Here is a 26,398-nt window from a genome sequence, read left to right as displayed (position 1 = left end):
TAGGTCAAGTCCAAAAATATAGATATGAAAACTACTAACTCTATTTATCTAAATATTATTTTATTATTATTTTGTGAAATTTAAATAAAATTAAGTGAAAAAAGTAGGCCAATTTGCCCTAGCCCAACAAAAGTGTAGCCCATTAGAGATTTAGACTAACCTAGCCCCTGCCCCCATTTTTATACCTTGGTCCTCCGAACTATGTGGGGACATTTTAACAACTCTAATAATGAAGAAGAAACATGTGTAGAAAAATATCCATGTCAAAAGAATCATCTTTTGTTTAAAGTAATATTCAATAATAGAACTTCATAATGTTCTAAAGTACTACCCAAATAAGCTAATATAAAGTATTGTAAAGTTGCAATACACTCAAAATGGAACTTCATCTATAAGAGAAAAGACTTTGAAGGTCATATCTTAGGTTGTAGGAAAGGTGTTTAAGGTGATCTTGGTGGTTATGGAAATTTTGAAGAAGTCATGAGCTAATATGACTTGAATCATGACCAAAATCTAAGTAGCCAAAGTTTACATGACATGAGGCCAATGCCTAAATTTGAAATATAAAATCATCTACACCTATCATTAATTATGACCTCAGAAAGTTAATTTGGTTACGACAAAATAAATAAAATACAATAGCATGCATAACATGTTACATAAATCTACATATAAGAATGATTAACACAAGTCTATCATGACACATCATCAAAGATATTATTAAATGAAGAACCTATGCTTGCCTTCGAGTTACTTATGAGAGACCTCTCAGACCAAATCATTAGATGTATATGATTACATCAAAAGGCTTCAACTGAAAAGTTGTTGAGGTGAGTTCCAACAAGGTCTCAATCCCATTAGAAGGACCTCTTGGACCAAATCATTAGATAGATGACTACCAGCAAGTTATTAGTCCGAATAATACTAAATTTAATCTCCTTAATTAAGCATTTGATTCGTAATTGAATAAGTACAGATTAGTCATTCTATAATTATTCTTATACAATTACAGATTGAGCAATCAATAATATTCGTTATGTTACAGATTGTTTAATCCATTATTTTGTGAGAAAAAAAATATATACTTACCATTTGACGACTTTAAACAGCAGCCTCACCGTCTACAAAGGAAGGAGGAGGATAGAAGAACTTAATGACACATTCTACACTTCAAAATTATAATGTGCCCCTAACAAAAAATAGGATGCATTAAGTAATTGTCCAATTGTGCTCACTCAAAGACCCAAACATTTAGATACAAGCTGACTCAAAGACCCCCTTGTCAGCTTGCTGACCAAGACAGCCTCGTCTGTGTCATGGCACGTCTGCCTCGTGTGGTGGTATTTTGTGTAATTCAAACAGTGACAGTACAATAGTAATTAATGCAGCACCACGGACACTATAATTTGATAGATGAAATACACATTTGAACGATGTATGTGATCATTTTTACTACAATAGTTATTGAAGCCTTACTCAAATAAGTATATCACAATTCAAATGATCTTTTCTAGAATAACTTTGGGACAGTATAAAGAGTGAAGAAATGGAGGCACTATGAAGTATGTAATGGTAATCAGATTGATATAAATAGGTTATACATATAATGATATCCAATCTACATATTAAAAAATTAAAATATGATAATTTTTCTATAAAAAAAAAAAAAAACCAGAACAATTTCATATTTAATCCCCAATGAGCTGGTTAGGGACAGTAACCAAAACTGAAGGAAGAATATGAAATAAATACAATAATAAACTTCTAATGGGGGAACAAAAAAAAACCCTATGAGGAGATTTTCCTTAAACTTTCCAATATATATAATTCTCAGCCTGGAATTTACAGCTACCACACAAGCTTCGAGCAAAACAATTGGGTAATGACAATGTTGTTGCTGTCGTCAGTGTTGTTGCTGTCGTCAGAGGTCTTCTGAGCTCAAATATGTTCCAGCAGACCTCTTGGAAAGTCTTCTAACAAATCCAACATACAAACAAAATACTGTCTCTAATATGTAGCATAGTGGAGTATGTTCTCCTCTATATACTTTGTAAGGCTTTTCAGCGAGCTTGAATGCTTGATTTCCATACAGCAAGTGATGTCAGAAATTCCATGACCTGCAGATACAACATTGGTTGAAATTATGACATAAAAAACGATGTCAATATAAACAAGCAAATAGACCTAATGATCCACATACTACATTGTTTTAGCATAATCAAATTTTGTGAATAAGCACACTCTCAGATCACACTCTTTATTTGTAGCTGAAATTTATTGGAAATCACATAATTTTGTCTCTCTTATTTAATAAAGGATAAAACTTAAATGCAAATATGCAATACCATAAATGCTATTGGTGGTGTTCTCAAATCAAAATTGGAGTTTTATTGATATTTGATGGAATCCTTTACTGTGCAAATTACTAAGGTGAAACTCCAAATTTGATTAGAAAACAACCTATGGTATTGTTCTTCAATAAACTCTGTTCATGAATTTGTAATTTTCATTAAATTTCAACTAATAAAAAAGAGGGTAAAAGATATGTTAGATAGTGTGTTGTTAGCCCTCCTCTAAATGAATAAGGGTAGGGACTAGGGAGTGCCTTATAGATTAGTTCATCAATTTAGATTCAGATTCAGTAAAATATATATATATATATATATATATATATATATATATATATATATATATATATATATATATATATATATACAAACTAAATTATAACCAAGAGAATTACCTCACAGGGATCACGAAGAGAGTAAATTGCGTTGCTTTCTTTTGGGGCAGGGGACACTAAGATGCCACAACCTTTATTAACTTCTCTCAAAACCTGTTACAGTCCGTTTGATATCAGTATTAAGGAAATCTACAAAAGAGGGAAAGAGAAACTGAAAACAAGAAATTTGAGGCATGACATCAAAATTAACAAGTTATGCATTATTACCTTGAATGCATCTTCATCTGTTCTATCATCTCCAACATATATAGCTAGCACGTCATCGCAATTGTTAAGTCCTAAATAAAGATGTGTCGTGTCATTTTACTGCATTATCAAATTCTGATCTTCAAAGAAAATAATCATTAAATATAAACAATGAACTCACCAAGTGACTCAAGTAGAAATGTGACAGCTTTTCCCTTATCCCAGTCAATCACTGGCCGAACCTCTAAAACCTGAAAATTAGTAAACATAGATTATTAAAAAGTACTTTAACAGTTAGATCTTTTTAAAAAACGAGTGATAAATTTGGGTCTAGAAATAGTACCTTCCGGCCATGAGTGACACGCAGACGTGGATACTCCTTCAGAATATCATATACATGTTGTCCCACAATTTGCCAACTCTGTACATTAAATGAAACAAATTATGATAAAATATGAAATTGAGGGCAAACTGTGGCACAACAGTAAAGTTGCGCCTTGGTGACGGGTTGGTTATGGATTCGAATCAAGAAACAGCTTTCTTTGCATATGCAAAGTTAAGGGTGCATACACTGACTCTCTCCCAAACCTTTGCAAGGCGAGAAGTCTTCTAGCACCAGATACATTAGTTTATGGTAAAATATGAAATAAGTTGGTAAAAAGAGGAAGTCATCTTATGCAGAAAAACTCCCTATTCTTATGCTAAAGATTAATAAGCATCAGAAAAGAAGTTAATACCTCCTCATCTACATTGCGGTAATGCACAGACACACAAAATTTGTTGTTCTCAACTGTTGCTCCTTCTATATCTTTTATACACTCCTTGAGCAACCCACGTACCTGTTCAAAGATTAGTTGATCAGCATCCAACTTTCCAGTACAAATAAAAGATTGAAAAGAGATTCATTGTAAAATATTTTTCAAAATATACATGCCTCATTAATCATGGGCAGGAATTCAGCAGCAGGTTGGAATAAATTAACTTCAACAACCTGCAATTTCAAAAGATCATAAATCAAAATTGAGGGACATTAAAAGGTACTTCTAGAAAGACAATGTGAAGCCAGACATATATTCACAAACATATGTCTGAAACTTTGAAACTAGTACCTGCTGGTCAGAAGACCTTATGCAATCAGGGTGATTATCAGAATTAGATTGTCTAGGAGGACCAATAATGTCCATTCCATGACTACCAGCATAATAGAGCTCACTTAGTCCAACAAATTCATATACCTGAGCCAATAGGGTATGTAACAAAGGTTAAAATCAAAAGTCAAAACTGAAGATCAACAAGGAAATTTGTTATGTGCAAGTGTGAGTAAAAATACCGAGAAAGAAAATTGTTTTGTTTTATAAAATTCTTTAAATACCTTGTCACGGCTTCTTCCACTAATTATCGCGGTTGGAAAATATTCCGCCACTTTTTTAACAGCAGCACGCATCTGCAGAAGTTTCAGGATCAGATCATCAAGGTAATAACAAGAGAAGAAAAACACCTAATTGAAAATCTGGACACTAAATCAAAAGACAGCATTACATACATTGTCTGACATGAAAGCACAGTCAGGATTGTCCACAATGGGTGAAAGAGTTCCATCATAATCCAGAAACAATGCTATTCTCTTTCCTTTTGCACAGTTGGTAATTTGATCAAAAGATGCAAGTGCTGATGGAAACTTTAGCTGTGAAATTAAAAAAAAAAAAAAAATTAAGGTGGTAAAATGCAACTGCATAAACAAAACATCCAAAATTATTGAACATACAAAATTACAGAGGAAAGTATGTTATACCAGCCAGGTACTATAAGCAGCATCAGGTGATCCAATCCCATGACCAAGATCCTTGGATACTTTATTGTGAGTAGGAGAAGACGATTTCATCGCATCCAGCCAACCGCTAGAACGAAAATCATCAAGAATTCCTGTCTTCTTCCTTGGTATTGCCAGCATGGTACCATGGGGAAAGGTTGCCCCTTTAGGAGAGTAAGGTGACAAACCAGAAGGCACACCAAGCCTTGACCTTGTTAAGGGTGTGGCATCAGTAAGGACAGGGTTAAGATTTGGCTTCGGGTCCATTGGATCCAGGTCTATGCACAATTTCATAGTGCAGCAACAATGTAAGACCTTTTGAGGGGTATTCAGAACAAATTGAACTATAATGTCTATCAAACTTCCACCACTTTGTCACTGCTTTTGAGGTAGCAGTTTATCAACAAATGAGTTCCTAAGGATAATGATCGTGTAATTGATTAGTTTGATTTGAATTCATTGAATATCAAGTGACCAAGTAATTGAAACATATGAAAACATCAACCTATAAACTACCAAAGGCAAATAAACAAACAAAAAGAGTTGGCAAAAATAGTTGTAGGAATAGAATTTCTAATAACTTTATGGTTAGAATTTGGTACCATCACTCTCACTCACCATGGCGGTCCTGTTAGAGATTCAAATAACCATCATGGCATAAAAATGAACATACCCAAAGTGGACTTGTCTTTTCAACAGAAAAACACTAAAATACAACTTAAGAGAGGTAAATCCTGCAGGGATTGATGTCACTTCACAATTTGACTTTTTTTATCCTTTATTTTTGTTTATTTTTTACCTTCAAGGATTTAACACCTTAAGAGTGAATAACCCGAAATAAAGTAAGTAACTTCAGTGGTTGACGAGAATATCAACAACTCATTTTCTCGTCAATTACACAGATTACTTTCTTTACTACATTACCCTTATTCATTTCAGAGAAGCCAAATCTCTTACTATTAGGCAACACTTGATCACAACGACAAGAAGCAATTATTAGAGCAAAAACACGATCCCAACAACAAGAAGCAATTATTAAACCAAAAACCCGTAAAAAAAAAACCAGCCTGAAAACAAACGACAACATAGCAGCAGCAACTTGATTAAAATTGAAGCAGTTACAAGGCAGACAAACCAGAATCCCTTGTCGACAAAAAACTGAATCAATCAATCATTCATGCAGCGACCACTCTGAATAAAAACAATGATGCACTCATAAAAGAAAAAAGAAACGTTCTATAGCAAATAAATAAAAGCCAGGTCAAAAAAGTTCCATTATACGTCGAATAATAACCATCAAAAGAGAAAAAGCAACACGAAAGAAATTTAAGAAAGAAAGATTCACTAGTCAAAACTGTTACCGAATCATTGAATGTCAACATATTTACGCAATCTCCATTAAATAATCATAATAATCAAACGGTCAAAGTTCAGAAATGATGATCAATTTGACTAGCAGAGAGAAGATGCACTAGGCAAGAGCACCCAATGGTTCACGGTAAAGAATACATTTGTGAGGAATCTTAAAGTTTGGTATGAAGTCAAAAACTCAGGTGGGCTTTTGCTGTGGTTAAGGCTATGCTTGGAAAAAAAGTTGAAAAGTATTTTTTAGGAATCTAATGAACGGTTGTGAATTACAACACAGTACAAGAAATCAATAGTGTGTTTGATTTCACATTTTAGAAATGATTTTTCACATTTCACATGTGATTTTCGTATGCTAATAATGATAGCTTCTACATCCTAGATGTGATTCCTCTATTCTTAACGTGTTTTCCAAATATGTTAAAATAAAGAAAAAGTTGATGCTTTAGAAGCAAAGTCCAAGCATGTACTACTTAGCATGACCATGAGGATCATTCCTATTTGTTAAGTGTGCAGTTTGCACCTCTTTTTTTTTTTTTTTTAACCCAGAAATTAGTATAAGGAAACGGCGTCTCAGTTTAAGATAGAAAAAAGATTTTGGTTCAAACAACGCTTATAAAAAAAACTCACATTTATCTCATAATCTAAGGAAACAAGTGAAAATTCAAATCCATGACCAATCAGATAAAAAAAAACTTTGTTTTATTCCTCCCAACCAATTTCCAAGGCTTTGAAGTGTACCCTCTAGAAATTATTATATTAGGCTCAAGGATTCTAAGGACGAATGATCTAGTCGTCTAAAACGATTCATAATCTGACCGTACACAATTCTTAAAGCGTCAAACCTGAAAGACACGAGAACTTACTTGGTCCGACAATTCACTGTCGTGTCGGACAGTGTACTACAAAACGAGTCCCAAGGAAAGAATGAAACAAGGGAGATTCAGATCACAATGCAAGTTGCAGACTAATGGTGTTCAAACAAATAAAGGGAACGAATTAATGATGTTATATTAAGAAAACTCATTTTTAATCTGAGAGGAAAAAAACAATGGTTAAAGCAAGAAAGAAAGAAAGAAAAAACCTTTTAAAAAACTGTTGGGACTGTGAAAATTCAGCAAAAAAGTTTCCTTTTGCAGTAGTTTCCTAATTATAAGCCACCACAAAACACAGAAAAAGAGAGAGAGAGAGAGAGAGAGAGAGAGAATGTGCACGTACGTGAGGGAGTAGAATAGAATGGTACCGTACTCGCTTGCTTGAAAAACACTAAAAACGCTCTGAGAATAGAAAAGGAAAGTGTTGCAGTGGTGTCGCCAAGAGAGAAAAGAAGAGAACTGAAAAGAGAAAGCAATGGCTGGTCACATTGGAGAAAGGAAATGAATGAATGGAGGGAGTATTTAAGCGCGTTGGTCCTCACCAAAGTGCGTTACAGAACTACACAGGCGCGGTCGTTGAATATGGAAACCACCTATCTTCTCTTCTGTCTCTTTTCAACCTTTTTCTTTGTTGAACATCCAAAACGATGTCGCATAAGATTGTGTTAATATTTAATCATGAATTTAATTTATAGAAATCATGAAAATAATATCATTTCAAAAATATTGTATATAATTATGTTAATATTTAATTATAAATCTAATTTATAAAAATCTAAAAATAATATCATTTCAAAGGGACAACACAAAAATAACCGAAAAACCAATTCGAGAAATCATTCAAGTTAAAATATTTATTATTAATAAATCATTGATTCAAATAGTAGTGAAATCCTTTTCATAAATAATGTCTGGATTCAACTATTTTGCATGAAAATAAAGTAATTGGAAAGCAAAGAATTTGATTAAAGTTGATCACATAGATTTTTTTTTACCGTGATTAGTTATTGCAGTAAATATAAATATTTTTGTCTACAGACTCGTTTCACTTCTCGGAGAAGCGCGTGATGGACACGCGCATTTGTAGAGGGGCTGTTGTGGTGCGTGGCCAATAGGGCTGCGCGTGGGAACACATTTCTGATGATGGAAAAAGTTTGAGGGCGAGAAAGAAACTCTGCTCCAGTCTTAAAAGGACCTTGGAATTAAAATAAAACTTAAAAAAGGTATTTTTCAACTAAGAAGGTGATTAGAAAGTAACATGTGAGTTATCAAATGTGAAATGTTTCCTTCTCTATTGTTTAGACGCAAGTAGAAGTTTTATTTTATTTGTAGTGCACTTTTTTAATATATATTTTTTATCAGTTAAAAGTTACAGTATTATAAATAAAAAAATTTAAGGGCCACACGTTTTATTTAATGAATATTTTTATAATTTTATAATTTTCAATAAATATTAATTAAATATAAAAAAAATTATACCAAAGGGCAGGGATGGAGCCAGGATTTTGGTTCAGGGGGTGGTCAACAACTAAAAATAAAATAAAATTAACTGTCACGTGCATAATTTTATAATAAATTTGATGTATAAAATAATAATAATAGCTAGACATTTCTTAATAACCAATATAGATATATTTGTCTAATATATCTCCTCCAAAAATTAACAACCAATTTGAAAAATAGCAAAACATGATATATCAATAAATAATATAGTCAAATGCATAAAAAGATCAAACATAAACCTTTAAAATCTAAAGCTGTGCTTGTCATTGTTCTATAGTATAAAAAGCATAAAAAGAAATTGGTGATGCTTAAAAAAATCATCAATTGTAGAAATTGACCACAACAAATTTCTGTTAAATCTAGTGAAAAGAGAATTTTATTATAGTCAAAACATATTATTCTAAAAAAATTTAAAATAAATGACAAAAAAATAATCTTGGATAAAAAAAACACTGGATATATACTTGGATAAAAATAAAAGAGAAAAAACACCACATCGGTAATAACTATGGTATGAAAGCATTAAAAAAATCAACGAAAAAAAATAATTCCTAAGTAAATAAAACTAATAAATTAATAAAATTATAATTGAAAATGTCTGTATACCATTAAACTCAAAAGAAAGTATGCCAATAATTAAACAATGCACTGGCGCACAAATATGGTTGTGTGGGATTGAAAGCACTAAAAAATTGAGACAAAAATAAAAATAATAAATTAATAAAACTATTGCTACAAAAAAAAAAATGCCAATAGAATGACAAATGGGGAGAGAAGGGAAGTAAGGGACAAAAAGGTTGCAAAGAATATAGAGGAAAGAACAACTAATAGGAATCTAATAGTGACAAAAAAAAAATAGTGACAACAAAAATGGGAGAAAAGAGGAAAATACATGATAAGTGGAAAATAAAAAAAAAGTCATAGAAAAAAGAATAAAATTTTAACTTTAAAAGCTAATATTTTAATAAAAACATTAAACACGAACCATTTATGTATATTTTATTTTGAAGCATAAATACACAGGAAATTATTAATTCTATGAAAGATATTTTATTAAATTGATATTTTAACATTTGAAAAAAAAATTATCTTTATGACATTTGCTTTAACGTTTGAATATCAATAGACATCATTTGTATTAATTGTGTGAATATCAACGTTTGGGAAAATGAATAGATAGATCTTATCGTAAATTTTAATTTTGTTAAATTATTTTCTTCTTCTATTTAAATAAATAACACTTGTAGAGGACTTTTATCAAAATATTATTTTTCATTCAAAATATTTAAAGAGCAAGATTTCTTTGTCTATGATGTTTAATTTGATCATATCTAACAATGATACTTTTACTGAGTGATTCAAGATTTTTGTACCAAAGTCAATTTATTGAGGTTAGCATACATCTATTTGTCAATTTTTAATTTATGAACATAAATATTTCGGTCATGTTTACTCTCATATTTTTCTTATTAACAATAAACTGATAATTAATAATTAATATTTATTGGTAAAAAATATGTTGTGTCCATAATTACGTTTGAATTTTCACCCATTGGACTTGTTCTTCCGTGACTTTTCTTTACAGATCTACCTTCAGATAACGTGAAACTCCATATTTACTTATTTAGTACTTTTTGCAAGATCTTTGACAAGGGGACTACCATTGAGGTGTGTTCCTTGTATTTTCTTCATAAGGTACCCTTAGGCCATATTTTTTTCTTCTTTTTTGTCCTTTCTGGTGTCCTTTAGGCTTATGTGTTGGTCCTTCATAAGAATTATTGCATTCATTCTCTCATACTTTTCAAGAAATATGCATTTCTATGTTTTGTTTGAATTAAAAATGAAATAAAAAAGAAAGAAATAGTTATTATAAAATAAATTTTTGACTTATTTAAAAAAATTAACTTAAAAATATGAACATTTTATTATATTAGTTTTTTTTCAACATAATTATATTTTTTTTTGTTTTGTATTATAATAAAATAATTTATATTTTAAATCAGAAAAAATTGACACATTAATTACTTCTTTCTTTCCATTTCATGGCTCATGTATGGGAGTAGTGATTAATATTTCGGTGGGTCTCACAAATTTAATTCCCATCCCCTTTCATTTCCATTTGTCTAAATCATATATAGGAGATAAATTCACCCTCACTATTTTTTTTCTCTCTCTCATTTTTGCTTCCTTCTTAAATACACTCAACCAGATAATAGATGAGTGCCCCCTATATAGTTCTTCTTCGATTGTCTTTGGAGGTGATTGATATATAACTTTAGGTCTTAACCCACCTATCATGACATGTAGGGGTACCTATTGAGATCTTAGTCCCTAAAGGTAACAGACTGATGTGTGAATGTGTGAACAAGGCTAGCTATGAGTTAACCAGTTAAATTCAATCCTTAGTATGTCTAATTTATTGAATAGGTTTATCATTTTCAATCATTAATTTGCAGCCATAAATAATAACTAACAATTTATTGTAATTAATTTTAATTTAAAATAAAAATATGCCAATTTGTTGTTGTGTTTAATGTATAAACATCAGCTGTACAAAAGATACTGGCCAGGCTCAATGTCCTGTCACCTAAATTGAAGCACATGCATGGCTAATTTGTTGTTGTGTTTAATGTATAAACATCAGTTGTGCATGGTTGATATGTTTTGATAATAATAAATTTGGCCTTCTTCGTTCGCGATTGTGAATACAGACATGTTATAGGTCAAATTACAATGAATCGTGCATGATTTATTTAATATATTTTTTTTATTATTATAGGATGTGTGTTAGCATGTGAAATAGTAGATGTAGTATTCCCTGACAAGATTGTTAAAAGAGATGTGGTATTCTCCCACAATTAATAATAGAAAAGAAAAGACATGACATCTATTTTAGTGATAGTTTTTTTTTTTGGTTATATTTTTAAGTAATATAATAAATATATATTCTAAAATCATGAATATTAATTAATTTTATTTCAAAAATTATAAATATCATTTTATTTTTTAAAATTATTAAATGAAAGTTACTTTGATTAATTCTTAACTTCTCTCATAATGATAATTTTAGTTTTTAAAATTACAAAAATAGAGATTAAGATAACTTAATTATATTAATAATTATAAAGCCTAAAATGAGATTCTTATTGTTTTTATGCATGATATAAAATATTATTTTTATTACACGCGTTATATATAGCTAACAACACAGTCATGTTAGAAGTAACTTAATTAATTATATATAAGTGTTATTTATTTTTAAAGACCACTTGTATCTTCTAATAAAAGTAATTAATTTTATCAAAATTGAATTATTATGGATAGTAAAATTGAAATAATAATTATTTCTTTTTTAGTGTTTAATATAATTGCATTAAGTTTGCCACTAGTCAAGTTGGAATAATTTCATCACAGTTAATCCACACACTCAGTTATAAATTATTATTAAGATTTGATCACATATAAGTAAATTTAATAATTAAAAAGATATATGAAAACGTTATTATCATTTTCACAGTAATATACTAATTACTTTCATATTTTAAATTTTAATTTAAAGTAAACACCAATTAATATTCATTTTGAATGAAAATGAGTGGGATGAAACATAACACTTTATCACACGAGTGAAATTGAATTTAATCATTTTAACTAACGTCCTGGTTTGAGTTTTGTAGATATGGGGAAATTTTTTACTAAAGTCAATTAATTATATTTTTTAACAAAAAATAGCTATTAACAAAGCTAACAAATATTTCATACTAATAATATAGTAAAAAAATACTTTATTAATATTGACATTTTTTTCTGTTGCAGTATTGGAGCTTATTTATAGGTGCTTATGTCTGATGTTTGATCGGGTACATATAAAGGAGAAATAACTAAAAAGTATTAGGGTAAATATTCACTTTCTTTCATGAATTTGTTAAGCAAAAAAAATTAAGTCTCCCAAAAATAAAAAATAAAATTTTTTTTTTAAATATGTAAAAAGTATGAAAAATTACCCTTCCCATTAATTTTCTAGATCACTGTTAACTCAAACGGTTTTCAATTTGGTATTTGATATTAATATCTTGATATCATTTTTGTTTATGATGTTAATTACATACTATTATTCCTTAAAAAAATTATCTACTATTATTTTGGTCCTTAAATTTAGATGTAAATATTCATAGATTAGTTTCATATTTGTAATATATAATTTAAATGAGAACATTACAAGAAGAATAAAAATAAAAAATATAATAATATCTATACTAATAATACATCCTACGTGAAATTTAATTCAAATTTTGAAAATACTTTCAGGTAACAAAATTACACTGTTAAGTTTCAGAAACATATAATAACAGATTTTGTTATGTCAGTTCAAAAAACAAACATATTTTGTTATGCATTGCATGACAGTTAAACTAATCAAAATTTTAAAATACTAATTATTAAATTAGTGAAGTTCCAAAACGTTTTCATCACTAAATATATAATTAATATAAGACTTATATTCGTGGTAATAGTTTAAGTAGATTCGTTACCATATGCTTCTCCACCTCTTGCTTGCGTTACTTCTCCATTAATAGAAATTTATGATAATTTTTTTATCTCGACGATTATTTAAATTACATTTTTATTTTCATTTTAGATTTATAATAAACAATTTAAATTTAATACAAGCTTACTTTTAACTATAGATTTTTTTTTTTTGAAAATTTTGTTGAAATTTTATTTAGAGATAAAAACATATAGGTATTGAAGTGGATGATCAATTAGGAATGTCAAGATTATAGATAAAGATATAAGACAAATAGTTTGATATAACTGAGATAAAAATTTTGGTTAGTGGCAGAGTAGTGATGCATACCTAAAGAAAATAATATGTTAGACCGATATGAATACAAAAAAATATATATATTAAAAGTATCTTATTGAGATAGTAGGGAGCATGAGAGCCTCACATTCTCTCTCTCACACATTCTCTCTCTAGTGGAAACATGACAATTGACAACCTAAAAAAAAAATACGTGTGAGGGATGAAAAAAACTCTAAAGTCTTTTACAATAATTATTAGATGATATTTTTAAAAAATTTGTTTTGAAATCCTTTTAATTTTATTATATTATTTATTTATTTTAAATTTTATTTTGTGACATTCAATCACATCGACTCATAATAGAACCATTTTTGGATTTTATTTCCAATTAATTGATGATTAATAAGTTACTTAAGTTAAAACTTTAGTAATTTTTTCTTTTTTTCAAACTTAATTAAAATCAAATTTCTTAGGTAATTAAATAGTTTATGGCATATGCATATCAATTCATAAAAGATAGGTTAACATCGTATTGTACCAAAATATACATCGTGCATACATACATTTTCTTAAAAATAACTTTTACCGTATAAATCACTTTATACGAAAATCAATATTTGTAGAAACATACTTAACTCACACACATCAAATTTAAAACTTTCTATTTTATTGTCACGCTCACAAGCACACACCATTTTTTCTCTCTATTTTATTGCCATGTTTACACACATACACAAGAAATTTTATTTTTTATATTTTGTTTCCATGTTCAAATACATGTATGTGGTGCAAGAAAGTGAGTGTTGGAGATATCATATCGTCTAGTGATATAACTAATATATATATAAAAGTGATGTGCAAATTTTACATTAAATGTAATTTTTGTAAAGTTAAATTGGACACATAATTCACTTTTTATGTTGGTATCAGGATTTATCCTAAAATATATTGTTAGGCTTATTGTGTCACCTACAATAGGACTGTTATTGGACCATCTATAGATGTACAATCCAATAAATTTTATGCTTGAGATGTTTAGTCCTTGACATGAGAGGGGTGTGTTAGATATCTTACGACATCTAGTGATATGACTAAAATAGAGTATACAAGTGAGGTGCAAATGTCACTTTATAAGTCGATTTTGTATGATTGAGTTAAAATCAATTTTCATTTTAATATGGTATAAGAACATATTTATAGATCCATTAATGGAGCGTCTACCATAGTATACATGCATCAAGCCCAAAAAGTGTTAGACATGAAAGGGTGTATTAAGAAAAAATTGAAGTCTCATATTAGTTAGAGATAAGACCAAGATAGAATATATGAATGAGGGATAATTCTCAGCCTTTGAGCTAATTTTTGTGGTCGAATTAGATTTAAACCCAAATTCTAAGAGTGAGATAGTTGGATGATTTTGAGTTTAAATTTTTTAAACTTAATGATAAATGTAAAAGCATTACTGTGATTAATAAATTTTCATTAGTAATTCTAATTTAAATGAAAAACTTGTAATTATCCTTTAATAGATGAAAATATGAATAAAATTAGCCTTGATATGGCCAATTTATGATGGTCTTATCCATCATATTATCATATAGATAATATTTTTATAATCTTCATAGGTCAAATAGTACTAGTTGAATTTATAACCGAGATCATTTTAGTAATTTTATGGAAGAATTTTAAATGATTATTAGAAGAATCCAAAATTTACATTTTATTTGTGTTAACCATTCTTTTAGGTTTAATCCATAGGGTTGATACGCAGTGATGTAAGATTTTATTAAGTTCATATGTGGAAAAATAATTTATCTAATAGAAGAATTCGTATTCGATTCTCAATATATGCAAAAAAAAAATTAGACCAATAACAATTAAGTACACAAGTAGGATTAGTCTCTAACTCAATGGACAAGGGAACACTCATAATCTCTCACAAAGAAAAATCAAACATTCTTCTAAGTATAAGAATATATTTTTTCTTATTCTTTACATCTCTTTGTGAAATTTCCCCAACATAGTCTTATAAGGGCAATCTAGTCATTTTACAAGTATTTGGTCTTGTCCTGAAAATTAGTGACCTTTTATATCTCTTTGACTCTCATTTCTTAATTGATACGTTTTCTATATAATTATATAAAATTTTATTCTTAAACGAATTTAAATATAATTCTTTTTGTTATAATTTGTAAGATTATAAATATATTTAAATTAATTCATCTTAAACTAATTTTCTCAAATTTTCATTTTCCAAAAGTACAAATATACTAAATATTTATTTACAAATAATTTTTATTCTAAACAGTAAATTTAAAATGACCTTATAATTAATATATTAACATATACTTATAATTAACACATATATATGAGTAATAATAATAATATATTATCTCATGCATGATTTGTTGGCGAGATTCGAGGGATACATATGTGAACCACGAGCCATCACATAAGGAGATCTGACACCACACTCTAACCCAAAACTTTAAGGCTCAGGTTTATGGGTCTTCTCTTCACTTATAACTTATATAGTGCTCAACCTTTTCACTTCTATCCGATGTGAGACTTCATAACCCAACATGATTATAATTAGCATCAAAAGTTAGTTAGAATGTGAAACACTTATGATTAAGTTTTCTTAAAAGAAAAAAAAGAAATGCTTTACTTGCAAGGGAGAAATAAATATCCTTCAAAATGTAATATAATAATCTTACATGTATTGTTAGTCAATTTTTAAAGTGGATTCGTTGGTAAGCAGCCAGTGTTGATTAATGAAGTGTGAATTTCATTAGAAAAAAAGTTACCAATGTGTTTTATGGTAACTTACAATATATTTTAACGTATTTTTTTAATAGAAATACTTTACCATCAGTTCATCATAGATTATAATTAAACCCACTAAGGTATAAGGTATCATGGGAGACATTTTGAATAGTTGTTTTTTATAGATAAAAATTAAACACGATATACTATGATTTACACTACTCATATATCATGTTTAATTAATTGAGTTAGATCTATTGATAGATTTTGAATAATTTACTTAAAGTGTAGATTCAAAATTCATTGTGAGTTGTAAATTAAAATATAATGGAAAGTTATCATTTTGATAGCAATTATTCTAAAAATCATGTTTGAAGGAATTTTTAATTAGTTAAGACTATTTTTTTTTATACCACTGTATTTGAATTCGGGAGTGTGGAATAACTGATGTAATATAGTTACAATTTAACAAGTGACATGTAGTTTAAGACCAGTTTCGCATTTATAATAATTTTATTTAACTATGGTTTCCAATAAAAAAATATATGCGAGTTGTACCAAATTAAACTTATAAGTGTTTTTCTTTTATTGATAATTTCTTAATCATAGCATCAAGAAACATTGGTCAGTAAGATCCTGGTAATTCCTACATGCATGCATCCACCTCAAGCTTGCGTGTTCTCCATTGACCATATATTTTACAAACATAGTTTGACTGAAGTCGTTGTCATTGCCTAAAAAAAAAAACAGTATGTCGTTGTCTTTAATTCCCATAAACGAAACTATTTTTTTTCTTCCATATAAAGTGTAAAGAAACCCAGGAAGTTCCGTCAAAAAGGAGAAAAGAAAAAGAAAAGAAACCGAACGAGGAAGTTGAAGTTGGGCATAAGAAGAAGAAAGCGACTATGCTTTTGTAGCGGTTATGGCAAGGCACGTTAATTTGGAGAGGTGTGTGAGTATCAAAAATTAAAGTTGAGTTTGATTTCAATTAAAATAGATCAACTTGACGTGAAAAAGATTATAAATGATTATTTTGATATGTAACGAGAGACAATTTAATTTTAGAAACATCATGAAAATTAGGATTTAGTAATGAATGTATAAAAAAAGGTGATAATTTTGTTTTATTATTATTAAGTTCGTTGGATATTTTTTTATTAAATTATAATGCTGAAAAATTAATTTGAGATTAAATTGTATCTTTAAAATTGAATTAACATTGAATTCTAAAGTTTAGATATTAATTTCTTATTAAATTATACCGTAAAATATAATTATTATACTTTTTACCCATTTAAAAATTAAATCAGAATTTTCATTTTTTTTAATGAGAGTAAATTGTTACCAAGGACCAAAATGATAGTTTAAATAGAGGATTAATTAAGGGAGAAATAAAAATAAAATTTTTAGATATCTCTGGTGGTTGAAAGAAAAGAAAAACTAAGAAGGAAAGGGTGTGTATCATAGGCTTCCTTAGCTGGCACCACGAATTTGGAGAAGAAAGAAGCAGGCTCTTGGTCAAATATGGTGACGATGAAACAGAAAATGGTGACTGTACATTTGTCTGCATTTGCTTGGCAATGAACCTAGTTTCACATAAAACGATGGAACATGATCATCAAAGTGGTCCACAGTAAATTAGTTCATTTTATGAGTGTTGAATTTTTTTGCTTTTTGAGAATATTTTAACATTAAGCTATTTCTAAAGGTGCTGTCTACCGTGAAGTATCCCAAGAGTGGACCATTCAGAAAGCATTAAAATTTACCTGTAATATCAGGTTATTTAATTAAGAATATATTTCGATAAAAAAAAATTAGAAACACTTCTAAATAAATAAAATAAGAAGAAAAACTGTATATCTTTTTTTTATAAGTTAAATTAATTCTTCGTTAGTTAAGCATTAATTAATTTGTAAAAACTTTCTTATATAATATTTCTAAAAGATAAAAAATATCTACAAATTAATTAATGATTAACTTTGAGTTAACTTTAACATATAAAAAAACTTATTTTATTTTTTTTTCTCCTAAAAAGACTTCTAGAAAAACTTACCAAAAAATAAACCCTTAGCCCTAACTAGCAATGATAAATTAACATACTCAAGATACTTTGCATTCCATGTTGAACAACACGAGTGCACTAGATTTAACTTAATTGTGACGCAAGTGTATCCAAGGAAAACAAATTATCTGGTTGTGGGGGTGTTCCAAAGGTGCCAAGTGACAATTTTATGCTGAAATTTGGTCTATCTCCATGGTCTCTATATTTCTTGGGGAAGAGGATATAGGAATATCATACTTAAGTCTTAACTTTTCTACAATTGTTCATCTTATATCAAATGGGTGTCCTTCTACACACCCTTGATTTCCTCTTGTTACTAAAAAAGATTGCAACATTGTGGTGAGGGATGCACACTGTGGTGACAATGTCACAGTGTGCATCTCTCACGTATCTTTAGGGATCTAACCAAGTTGTTGAAGCATGTCTTAATAAGTCCGAAGTTAATTAGTTTTAGAATTTATGATGATGTTGTTCTTAATTTTATTGTTATCCTTTTGTCAGCTGATGCTTCAACCACAGTTTTCCCTCGTGGGTTTCATTTTGTAATTTTCCTTTTCTCACAAAAATAAAAGTACTTCACACGAAAATCTTCTCCTTTCATTCATTCATCCATTATCAAGAAGAAAAAAGTAACTTTTTTTTAACAACTACCCCTTTATTTTGGGCCTAAGTCTCTAATTTATTTATTTTATTACAATACACCAATTTAACTAATTAATGATTTGCACTTAACGAAGATCCATGAACCAACAAATAGTTTCTTTTACATTAATTTTAACCTGATTTTACAGTGAACATGATTTTCAATGTTTTACCAAACATTCACTGAATATCTTCATAGAGTCAATAACTAATCCCAAGTTTTATGACATTCGTCCTTATTTCTAGTGGACTAAACTATTTTAGGGCCACTTTATTTGTGTGCAATGTTGGATTGAACCCGTTTGAAAGTTTATCTCGAATCAAATAATAATATGATTAAAATGAATTGAAAAGTTGATAATTAATGAAATCAAAATGAAGAAAGTCAAAACTAAAACTTAAGAGGAATTACTTGACAAAATGCGAGGTACTAGAAATTTCGGCAAAGGCTACTTTGATTCATGTCGGATGCTACAAGCTGGAAATTTTGTTTCTCCATAGTTAGTAAGCTATGCCTATGCTTGTGATGGGTAATTACAGTGAATGGGTTCTGGTTTGCATCAATGCATGGGCCCAATATCCTACATGACAACGGAATAGTATATTTCCGTTCCTTTATTTTTTTTCACCATGAAATAACAATGAAAACACGGTTTTATTGTACACTTTTACAATGTGTAACATCTTTAATTGTTGACTTCTTGATGACTCACACACTATGATACTTCACATGGTGACACTTCACTCAACACTCTTGTTGATCAGAACCCTCTACCGGTTAAAACTCTTCGTAGGTAGTTCTTTTTGAGATCTCGAAAATCTACTTCAATTGTTTTTAGAATCAATGACTGACCCCATAAACCAACATGCGACTTTTTAGCGTGTTTTGTCCCCACTCACACACTTTTTGGGAAACTTCCCACAAGGTCATCCATCCCATAACTACTCCAAGCTAAACACGTTTAACTATAGAGTTCTTATGTGATAGGTTATCCAAAAGTAGATGCATCTTGTTAGCATAGGTAGTATCAATTAATTTTTTAAGTCATCCTCAGCTGTATAGTCTCATACTTGGAAAACCTCTAGATCTTTCTCTTTCCGGTGTGATTCGTCAGGGTATTAACAATGAAATCATGTTTTCGTTGTGTTTTTTTTTCACCCCCATTTATCTAATGAAAACATGTTTCCGTTGTGTTTCATTCAAGGGACAATTTGAGAATATAGCTAAAAGACACCCACATGGATGGTATCAATAGCAAAAATGAATGTGCGAATAGCAATACCCCAATGGACTTTGCCAAAGCCCTCCTTCTCTTGAGACCAAAACCAAAACGGCTCTCTTCTTTCTATTTTTTTTAAGCTCCGGTTTTTTAATATAATATATATACTCCGTGTTTTTTTTTAACTACATTATCTATTTTAATTTGATTCAATGTAAAAATGTAATAAAGTATTTTTAATTTATATAACTAAATGATTTATATTAAAAATATTATGCCATACATTAATTTGGAAGGGTTAAAATGATATTTGCTTTTTTAAAAAAAGATAATAACGTAATTACAATAAAGAAATATGAAAATAAATGCTATTATATACTTGTTTTTATGTTTTTTATATATATCTTTTTGAAAGGAAAAAATGCGCAAGATATCTTCCAAAATCATTTCCTAGTATGTCTCTATAACCTATACTTTAAGTATTAAGACATATGGTTAAACAATTCAAAATGTAATTTACATTTTGCTATAAATATTCAATGTGATGTACAATTGCCATATAGCATTACAGTCCTATGTTTACCTTGCCATTACTATTTTTTTATATCATAGTTCGAAAAGGTATCCAACCTGCATAACAGCAATTACTTTTACTTTTGTTTGTAAATTCAACATCAATCAAAGGTATGTAAAACACTATTACGTTATTATTTTCTATTTATAAGATTTAATCACCTAATATATCAGGATTAAACAATCTGGTTAATTTAATTGGATAGCACACTACACACTACACCAAAAGTAACTTTTAGGCAATTATTTTTCCTTTTAGCGGCAATAAAAATAGTCATTAATATATTTACCGACAATCCTTTTAAGGCCGGCGTATCCATGGTCGGTATAAAGCTATTACCGAGTGTTTTTACGAGAGCTGGTAAAAGCTCTTTTATTGCCAGCAAAAATTAAGTACTTGTAGCGGCAATTTATATGACCACTAAAAAGTTTTATTAATTATAACAATTTATTCCAATTTTTGAGATAATATAAATAATCATTCCCACTCTAATTAAACCATCAGTAGGAATATTCTAGGGACACTGTTAGATAAAATAAACACAATTGAAATATATAACACTTCTTAATGTTCAGCCTGTAAAATCAAAATAGGCTTTATAAAGTCATAATGTTTAAGAATAAACATTTCTAAATTGAAATTAAACTTAGAGGAAAAAAAATGAAACCATTTTATTATAGATTATTTTCTTACACTCACTAAGTAAAATTTCTAGATCCGCCACTACTTCCCTTGCACAACAACATCATCCCAAGAAGTACTAAAGTCATACACAAGAAGTACCAAAGTGCTTATCACTTAAAGATTTTGTAGTTAACAGATCTCATCCTCTACAAATATCATTAAGTCTTCCATAAACTATTATACCCTTGCTCTTTTACTATTCCCACATAGAATCCCCGCTGTATAAACTATATCCCATAAAAAAACATAATAACAACTCCACAGCCGGCCCCTGTATGTATCAGAATTTCAGACTATTGCAACCAACAAACCCAGCAAACTGCTCCCACCGTTTAATGATTTCACTAAAGCACAGGCTCACACTTTATACTAATATGCAGGAAGAATACCAACGCTTTAACCTTGGCTTAAACCTTCAAAATACTGTCAAGTCTTTATTACGTATTGCCTTATATAAATAGGCAACGGTTTTGCTGAAAAAATTGAAAGGAAGCCAAACAAATCATATATTTAGACAACAGTTTTTTAACTGTGGATAAGTTTGGCGCGGTTTAAAGTAAAAAATGTTGTAGTCTGTTATTTCCTTTAATTTCATCACCACTCACTAGTTAATTTGCATAACGTAATACTTCTTAGCTAAAAAGTGATGGATTCATTCATGATCAGGAGCCAGGAGTGTGTCATTTCACATGTAGGATATCCTTATTTTCATCGTATCAAAGATTGCAGAATATACAGTGGGTCCAATTTTACACCATGCTAAATACTTGTGCTGCTTCAACAACTTTGTTGGAAATCTTCCAAGTGCCAAAGAAGTGACCCAAAAGAGTGTCAAGGATCGAGTTAAAGAAGCCATTAATAGGACTGAAAAGATTGAACCAACTGTTGAGAAGTGGTTGGAAGATGTTGAGAAAGTCTTGAAGGAATTGAAACTACTGGAAGGAATAATTTCAGAAGTAAGAAAAAGGGCTATTTTAGAAGGCAATGCCAATATTTTCTTTCAAAAGAAATAGGAAGAAAAGTAAATGAAATGGCTCAACTCAATCAAAACAGCAAGTTTGATCCATTTTCTAAGATTCCTGAACTTCCAGGCATGAATTACTATTCTTCCAAAGGTTTTGTTCTTTTCGAATCTAAAAAATCATCTTACAACAAACTATTGGAAGCATTAAAGGAAGAAAGTGTTTGCATGGTTGGACTAGTTAGAATAGGAGGCTTGGGAAAAACTGCTTTGGCGAAAGAGGTGGGTAAGGAAGCTGAAAAGTTAAAATTGTTTGAGAAGATTGTCATTGCAACAGTCTCTGAAACTCCAAATATCAGAAGCATCCAAGCACAAATTTCTGATCAATTGGGTTTGAAGTTAGAAGAGGAATCAGACATAGGTAAAGCACGAAGACTATCAGAGAGATTAAGTGAAGGCACAACTTTTCTAATCTTGGATGATGTGGGGGAAAACCTAGACTTTGAATCTTTAGGTATTCCAATCAATGAAAACAAGAAGGGTTGTGGAGTACTTCAGATCACTTGGAAGAGAGAAGTGTGCACTTCTATGCAATGCCAATGTACTGTTGAGCTCAATCTCTTAACTGGTGAAGAAGCTTGGACTTTGTTCAAATTGTATGCAAAAATAACTGATGATTCCACTTATGCTTTGAAAGGTGTGGCAACAAAAATTGTGGATGAATGTAAAGGATTGCCTATTGCAATTGTGACAGTGGGAAGCACGTTAAGGGAAAAAACTTTAAAAGACTGGAAGTTAGCTTTGTCAAGACTACAAGATTCCAAACCACTGGTTATTCCAAAAGGCCTAAGAAGTCCTAACGCCTTTCTTCAATTAAGTTATGATAATTTGAAAGATGAATTAGCCAAGTCCTTTTTCTTGTTGTGTTCCATATTTCCAGAGGATTATGAAATTGATTTGGAAGATTTATTTCGATTTGGAAGGGGACTAAGAATAACTGGGACTTTTGAAACAATAGAGGAAGCTAGGGAGGAGATGCTTCTGGCTGTTGGCATCCTTATGGATTCTTGTTTGTTGCTACATGCAGGGAATGAAAAGGTGAAAATGCATGACATGGTTCGTGATGTAGCTTTGTGGATAGCATCTGAAAGGGGCCAAGCAATTTTGGCAAGCACTGCAAAGGATCTGAGAGCGGTGATAAAAGATGAAACCATAAAAGATAAGAGAGCAATCTCCTTATGGGATTTGAAAAATGGTCAACTTTCTAATGGTAATCATATGAATTGTCCAACACTCAAAATTCTCTTGCTTCATTCTTCAATAATTGGATTTGAAGTATCAAATGTGTGTTTTGAAAGGTTGAACATGCGTAAAATCTTGGCATTCTTAACATGTGACTATACATAGGAGTTTCGTTTCTGGGGGCCAAAAAGATGCACTTCATCACTGCCACAATCAACTGAGTCATTAAAAAATCTCCACAATTTGTGCTCAAGGAGTTGTAAATTAGGCGATATCTCCATTTTGGAAAACCTACAAGCACTTGAGATTCTTGACTTACGATGCTCTTGTTTTGATGAATTGCCTAATGGAATTGTAGAATTAAAGAAATTGAAGGTTCTGGATTTGTACAACTGTAGGATTAAGGAAAATAATGCTTACGAGGTAATAGGAAGATGTTTGCATCTAGAGGAATTATATTTGTTTTTATCTCCATCTAAAGAGGAATTTCCACTTAATGTTTCTTTCCAAAGATTGAGGAGGTATGTTATAATACTAGATCATTCTGAATCACTAATTGACATGCTGCCTCGCATGTTGGAAGAGCATAGACCATCTAGAGCTTTATCTGTAGATGGTCTTAATTAATGCTCCTGCTAAAAGTTTTATACCATTAGCAATCAAGGATCTCCTTTTAGGAGCAGAGTGCCTTCGTTTGAGGAACCTTCAGGGAGGTTACAAAAGTGTAATTCCATTCATGGATCAACAAGGCAGTAATCTAGTTGATTGTCTTAAGGCACTGATAATATATGAATGCACGATGCTAACGTCTCTTCACGCCATCCATGCTCCAAACTCTAGAGCTACTGGAGAAGCTAATAGTAGAAGAATGTAGTGGATTAAAGCACATAATAGATGGTAATGTTTATTATGTTAGCAGTCAAAGCCATACCTCTTTGAAGCTCCCCAAACTAAAGACTCTTCCTATTGATGGATGTGAAAGGTTGGAATATATATTCCCCTTGTGTTTTGCACGAGGGTTAGTGAGTTTGGAAGAGCTAGATATTCTATGCAGCTGCAAGTTGAAGTATGTATTTGGCACTGAAAAGGAACATCATCTTTCAATGTACCAACACCAGAGTCACTATGAGACTAATATTGACATAAATCTGCTCAACTTTGATGATCTCTTTTTGAGTTCATACCAGAACTTGTTGATATTTGGCCTAAATATTGCTGTCCACGTTTACCAAATTTTGAAAAGCTTATCCTGCTATGAGTGTCCAAGTTTGTCTAGCTCTTCTATGCGTAAGGTGATAATTGATTCAGATCTCCAGAAAGACACGATTGCAATGGTAATATATTCTTTTTAAAATGATGATTTCTGTAATATCACATAATTCATGGAGTTCTTTTTTAAATGTTATCATTTGTTAATTCAAATAATTCACTCTTCACTGCAAACACATCATTGACCTCCATCATTTTTCTATGTTGTTTTCTTCTTATTACACTATAATATTTCCTATTATATACTTAAAACTTTTTTTTTAATTTCTCACTAGGTATCAAATAGATGCATGAGAGACATGTATAAATTAAATCATAATAATAATTTTTGTTATTCTTTTATGGTTATGGTTAGATGAAGATCAAAGAACCACCAATGAGAATATACGCTGAGGGTTGCTAATGCCTTCATACTTTAAAAAAATATGAGTACATTAACAAATCCCTACACACACAACATTTATACATTAATTGCATATTGTTTATAATGCAATTTAATATTAGTAAATTATGTCTAAATAAACTTGTTTTTTTACTTTAAAAGTATTATTGATCAACAATATATAATTATAAAATATTTTATTATTTATAATCAATATTTATTTATTTTATTTTATATTACGTATATTATTTACAAATAATCATTTAAATAAAATTTTATTAATTAAAATAACTTTGAATATTTAATTTTTTTTAAAAAATTCCATTTTAATATTTTTTTATATGTTTGTTAAAATTAAAATAGTTTTACGTAAATTAAGTTCAATTTACACAATATTTTTTTATTTATAAATATAATTTTTTGTTGGATAAAATAATTATATTTCATTAAAATTAAAAAAAAAATGGCAACCAACTTTTAGCTTAAAAGGAGCTTTTAAGTTAAGAAAATAAAATAAAAACTAACAAATAGCTTCTACTTTTTTTAGTTCTTATTTTTAATTTTTAACTTTAACTTAAAGTAACTTATAAGTAAAATATGTTGGAGCAAACATAGTCTATATAAAAACCTGTGTTCCTCACATTGGTTTCTTTTAAATGAAATAGTGATATTTAGAATATGCATTATTTAGATATTTGGTTAAAGTAATTTTACTTGAATTTGGTATTTCTAACACTTATTTTTTGTTTTCACTCTATTTAAACCTATCACAAGTATGCAAGAATGTACAAATAGTATTGCCATCTCAGTAAATTATGTTATTTGGTTCAAACCTATTTTGAATCATTTATCTAATAGTGCGTCCTAACATTTTGAACAATAAACCATCTAGGTCTCTATACTAAAAAGTTACGTAAAAATTCTCAAATGATGTCTAGAGGCACTTAGAGTAACAGATAAATGTATTAGTCTTTTATCATACGGTGAGCCTTAGTACAACAGTAAAATTGCCCTTGATGACTTGCTGGGTATTAATAGGTTTAAATTTTGAAATAATCTCTTAATATTTGCAAGAACAAGACTGAGTACAACGACCATCCCAAACCTTCACATAGAGAGGAGTCTTTTGTCACCGGATTATCTTAGTTTTTTTTTTTTTTAACTTTTATATGTTTTTATTGAGATAACTATATATCATGATTATAATTTTTAGGATAAATATTTATTTTAATCCCTAAAAGTGTGAGATGATAACAAATTGATACCAAAAAGATGAAAAATTTAAATTTAATTTCCGAATATGAAAA

At 29.6% G+C, this 26,398-nt stretch overlaps 1 protein-coding gene and 1 pseudogene across 6 annotated transcripts; one reads left to right on the top strand and one right to left on the bottom strand.

Moving 5' to 3' along the window:
- Nucleotides 1-1,558: 1,558 nt before the first annotated feature.
- Nucleotides 1,559-7,601, bottom strand: LOC114417419 (trehalose-phosphate phosphatase A-like). Of its 6 annotated transcripts, none has more exons than XM_028382618.1 (13): nt 7,522-7,601; nt 7,323-7,438; nt 4,722-5,154; nt 4,473-4,613; nt 4,302-4,373; nt 4,039-4,164; nt 3,864-3,920; nt 3,667-3,768; nt 3,273-3,350; nt 3,111-3,180; nt 2,951-3,021; nt 2,744-2,836; nt 1,559-2,117 (listed from the first exon to the last, which is right to left on the bottom strand). In XM_028382618.1, exons 3-13 carry the CDS (start codon nt 5,031-5,033, stop codon nt 2,061-2,063), a joined length of 1,179 nt encoding a protein of 392 aa, XP_028238419.1. In that variant the 5' UTR covers nt 5,034-5,154; nt 7,323-7,438; nt 7,522-7,601; the 3' UTR covers nt 1,559-2,060. The 6 variants fall into 6 exon arrangements, with proteins under 6 accessions (XP_028238419.1, XP_028238422.1, XP_028238421.1 ...); XM_028382621.1 differs by having other exon boundaries at nt 7,348-7,438; XM_028382620.1 differs by having other exon boundaries at nt 7,353-7,438.
- A 14,325-nt stretch (nt 7,602-21,926) lies between these two features.
- Nucleotides 21,927-25,112, top strand: LOC114416392 (annotated as a pseudogene).
- Nucleotides 25,113-26,398: the final 1,286 nt, after the last annotated feature.

The sequence above is a fragment of the Glycine soja genome, chromosome 6, assembly GCF_004193775.1.
Source record: "Glycine soja cultivar W05 chromosome 6, ASM419377v2, whole genome shotgun sequence".
NCBI classification, from domain to species: Eukaryota; Viridiplantae; Streptophyta; class Magnoliopsida; order Fabales; family Fabaceae; genus Glycine; species Glycine soja.
This window is presented reverse-complemented; position numbering and strand designations above follow the sequence as displayed.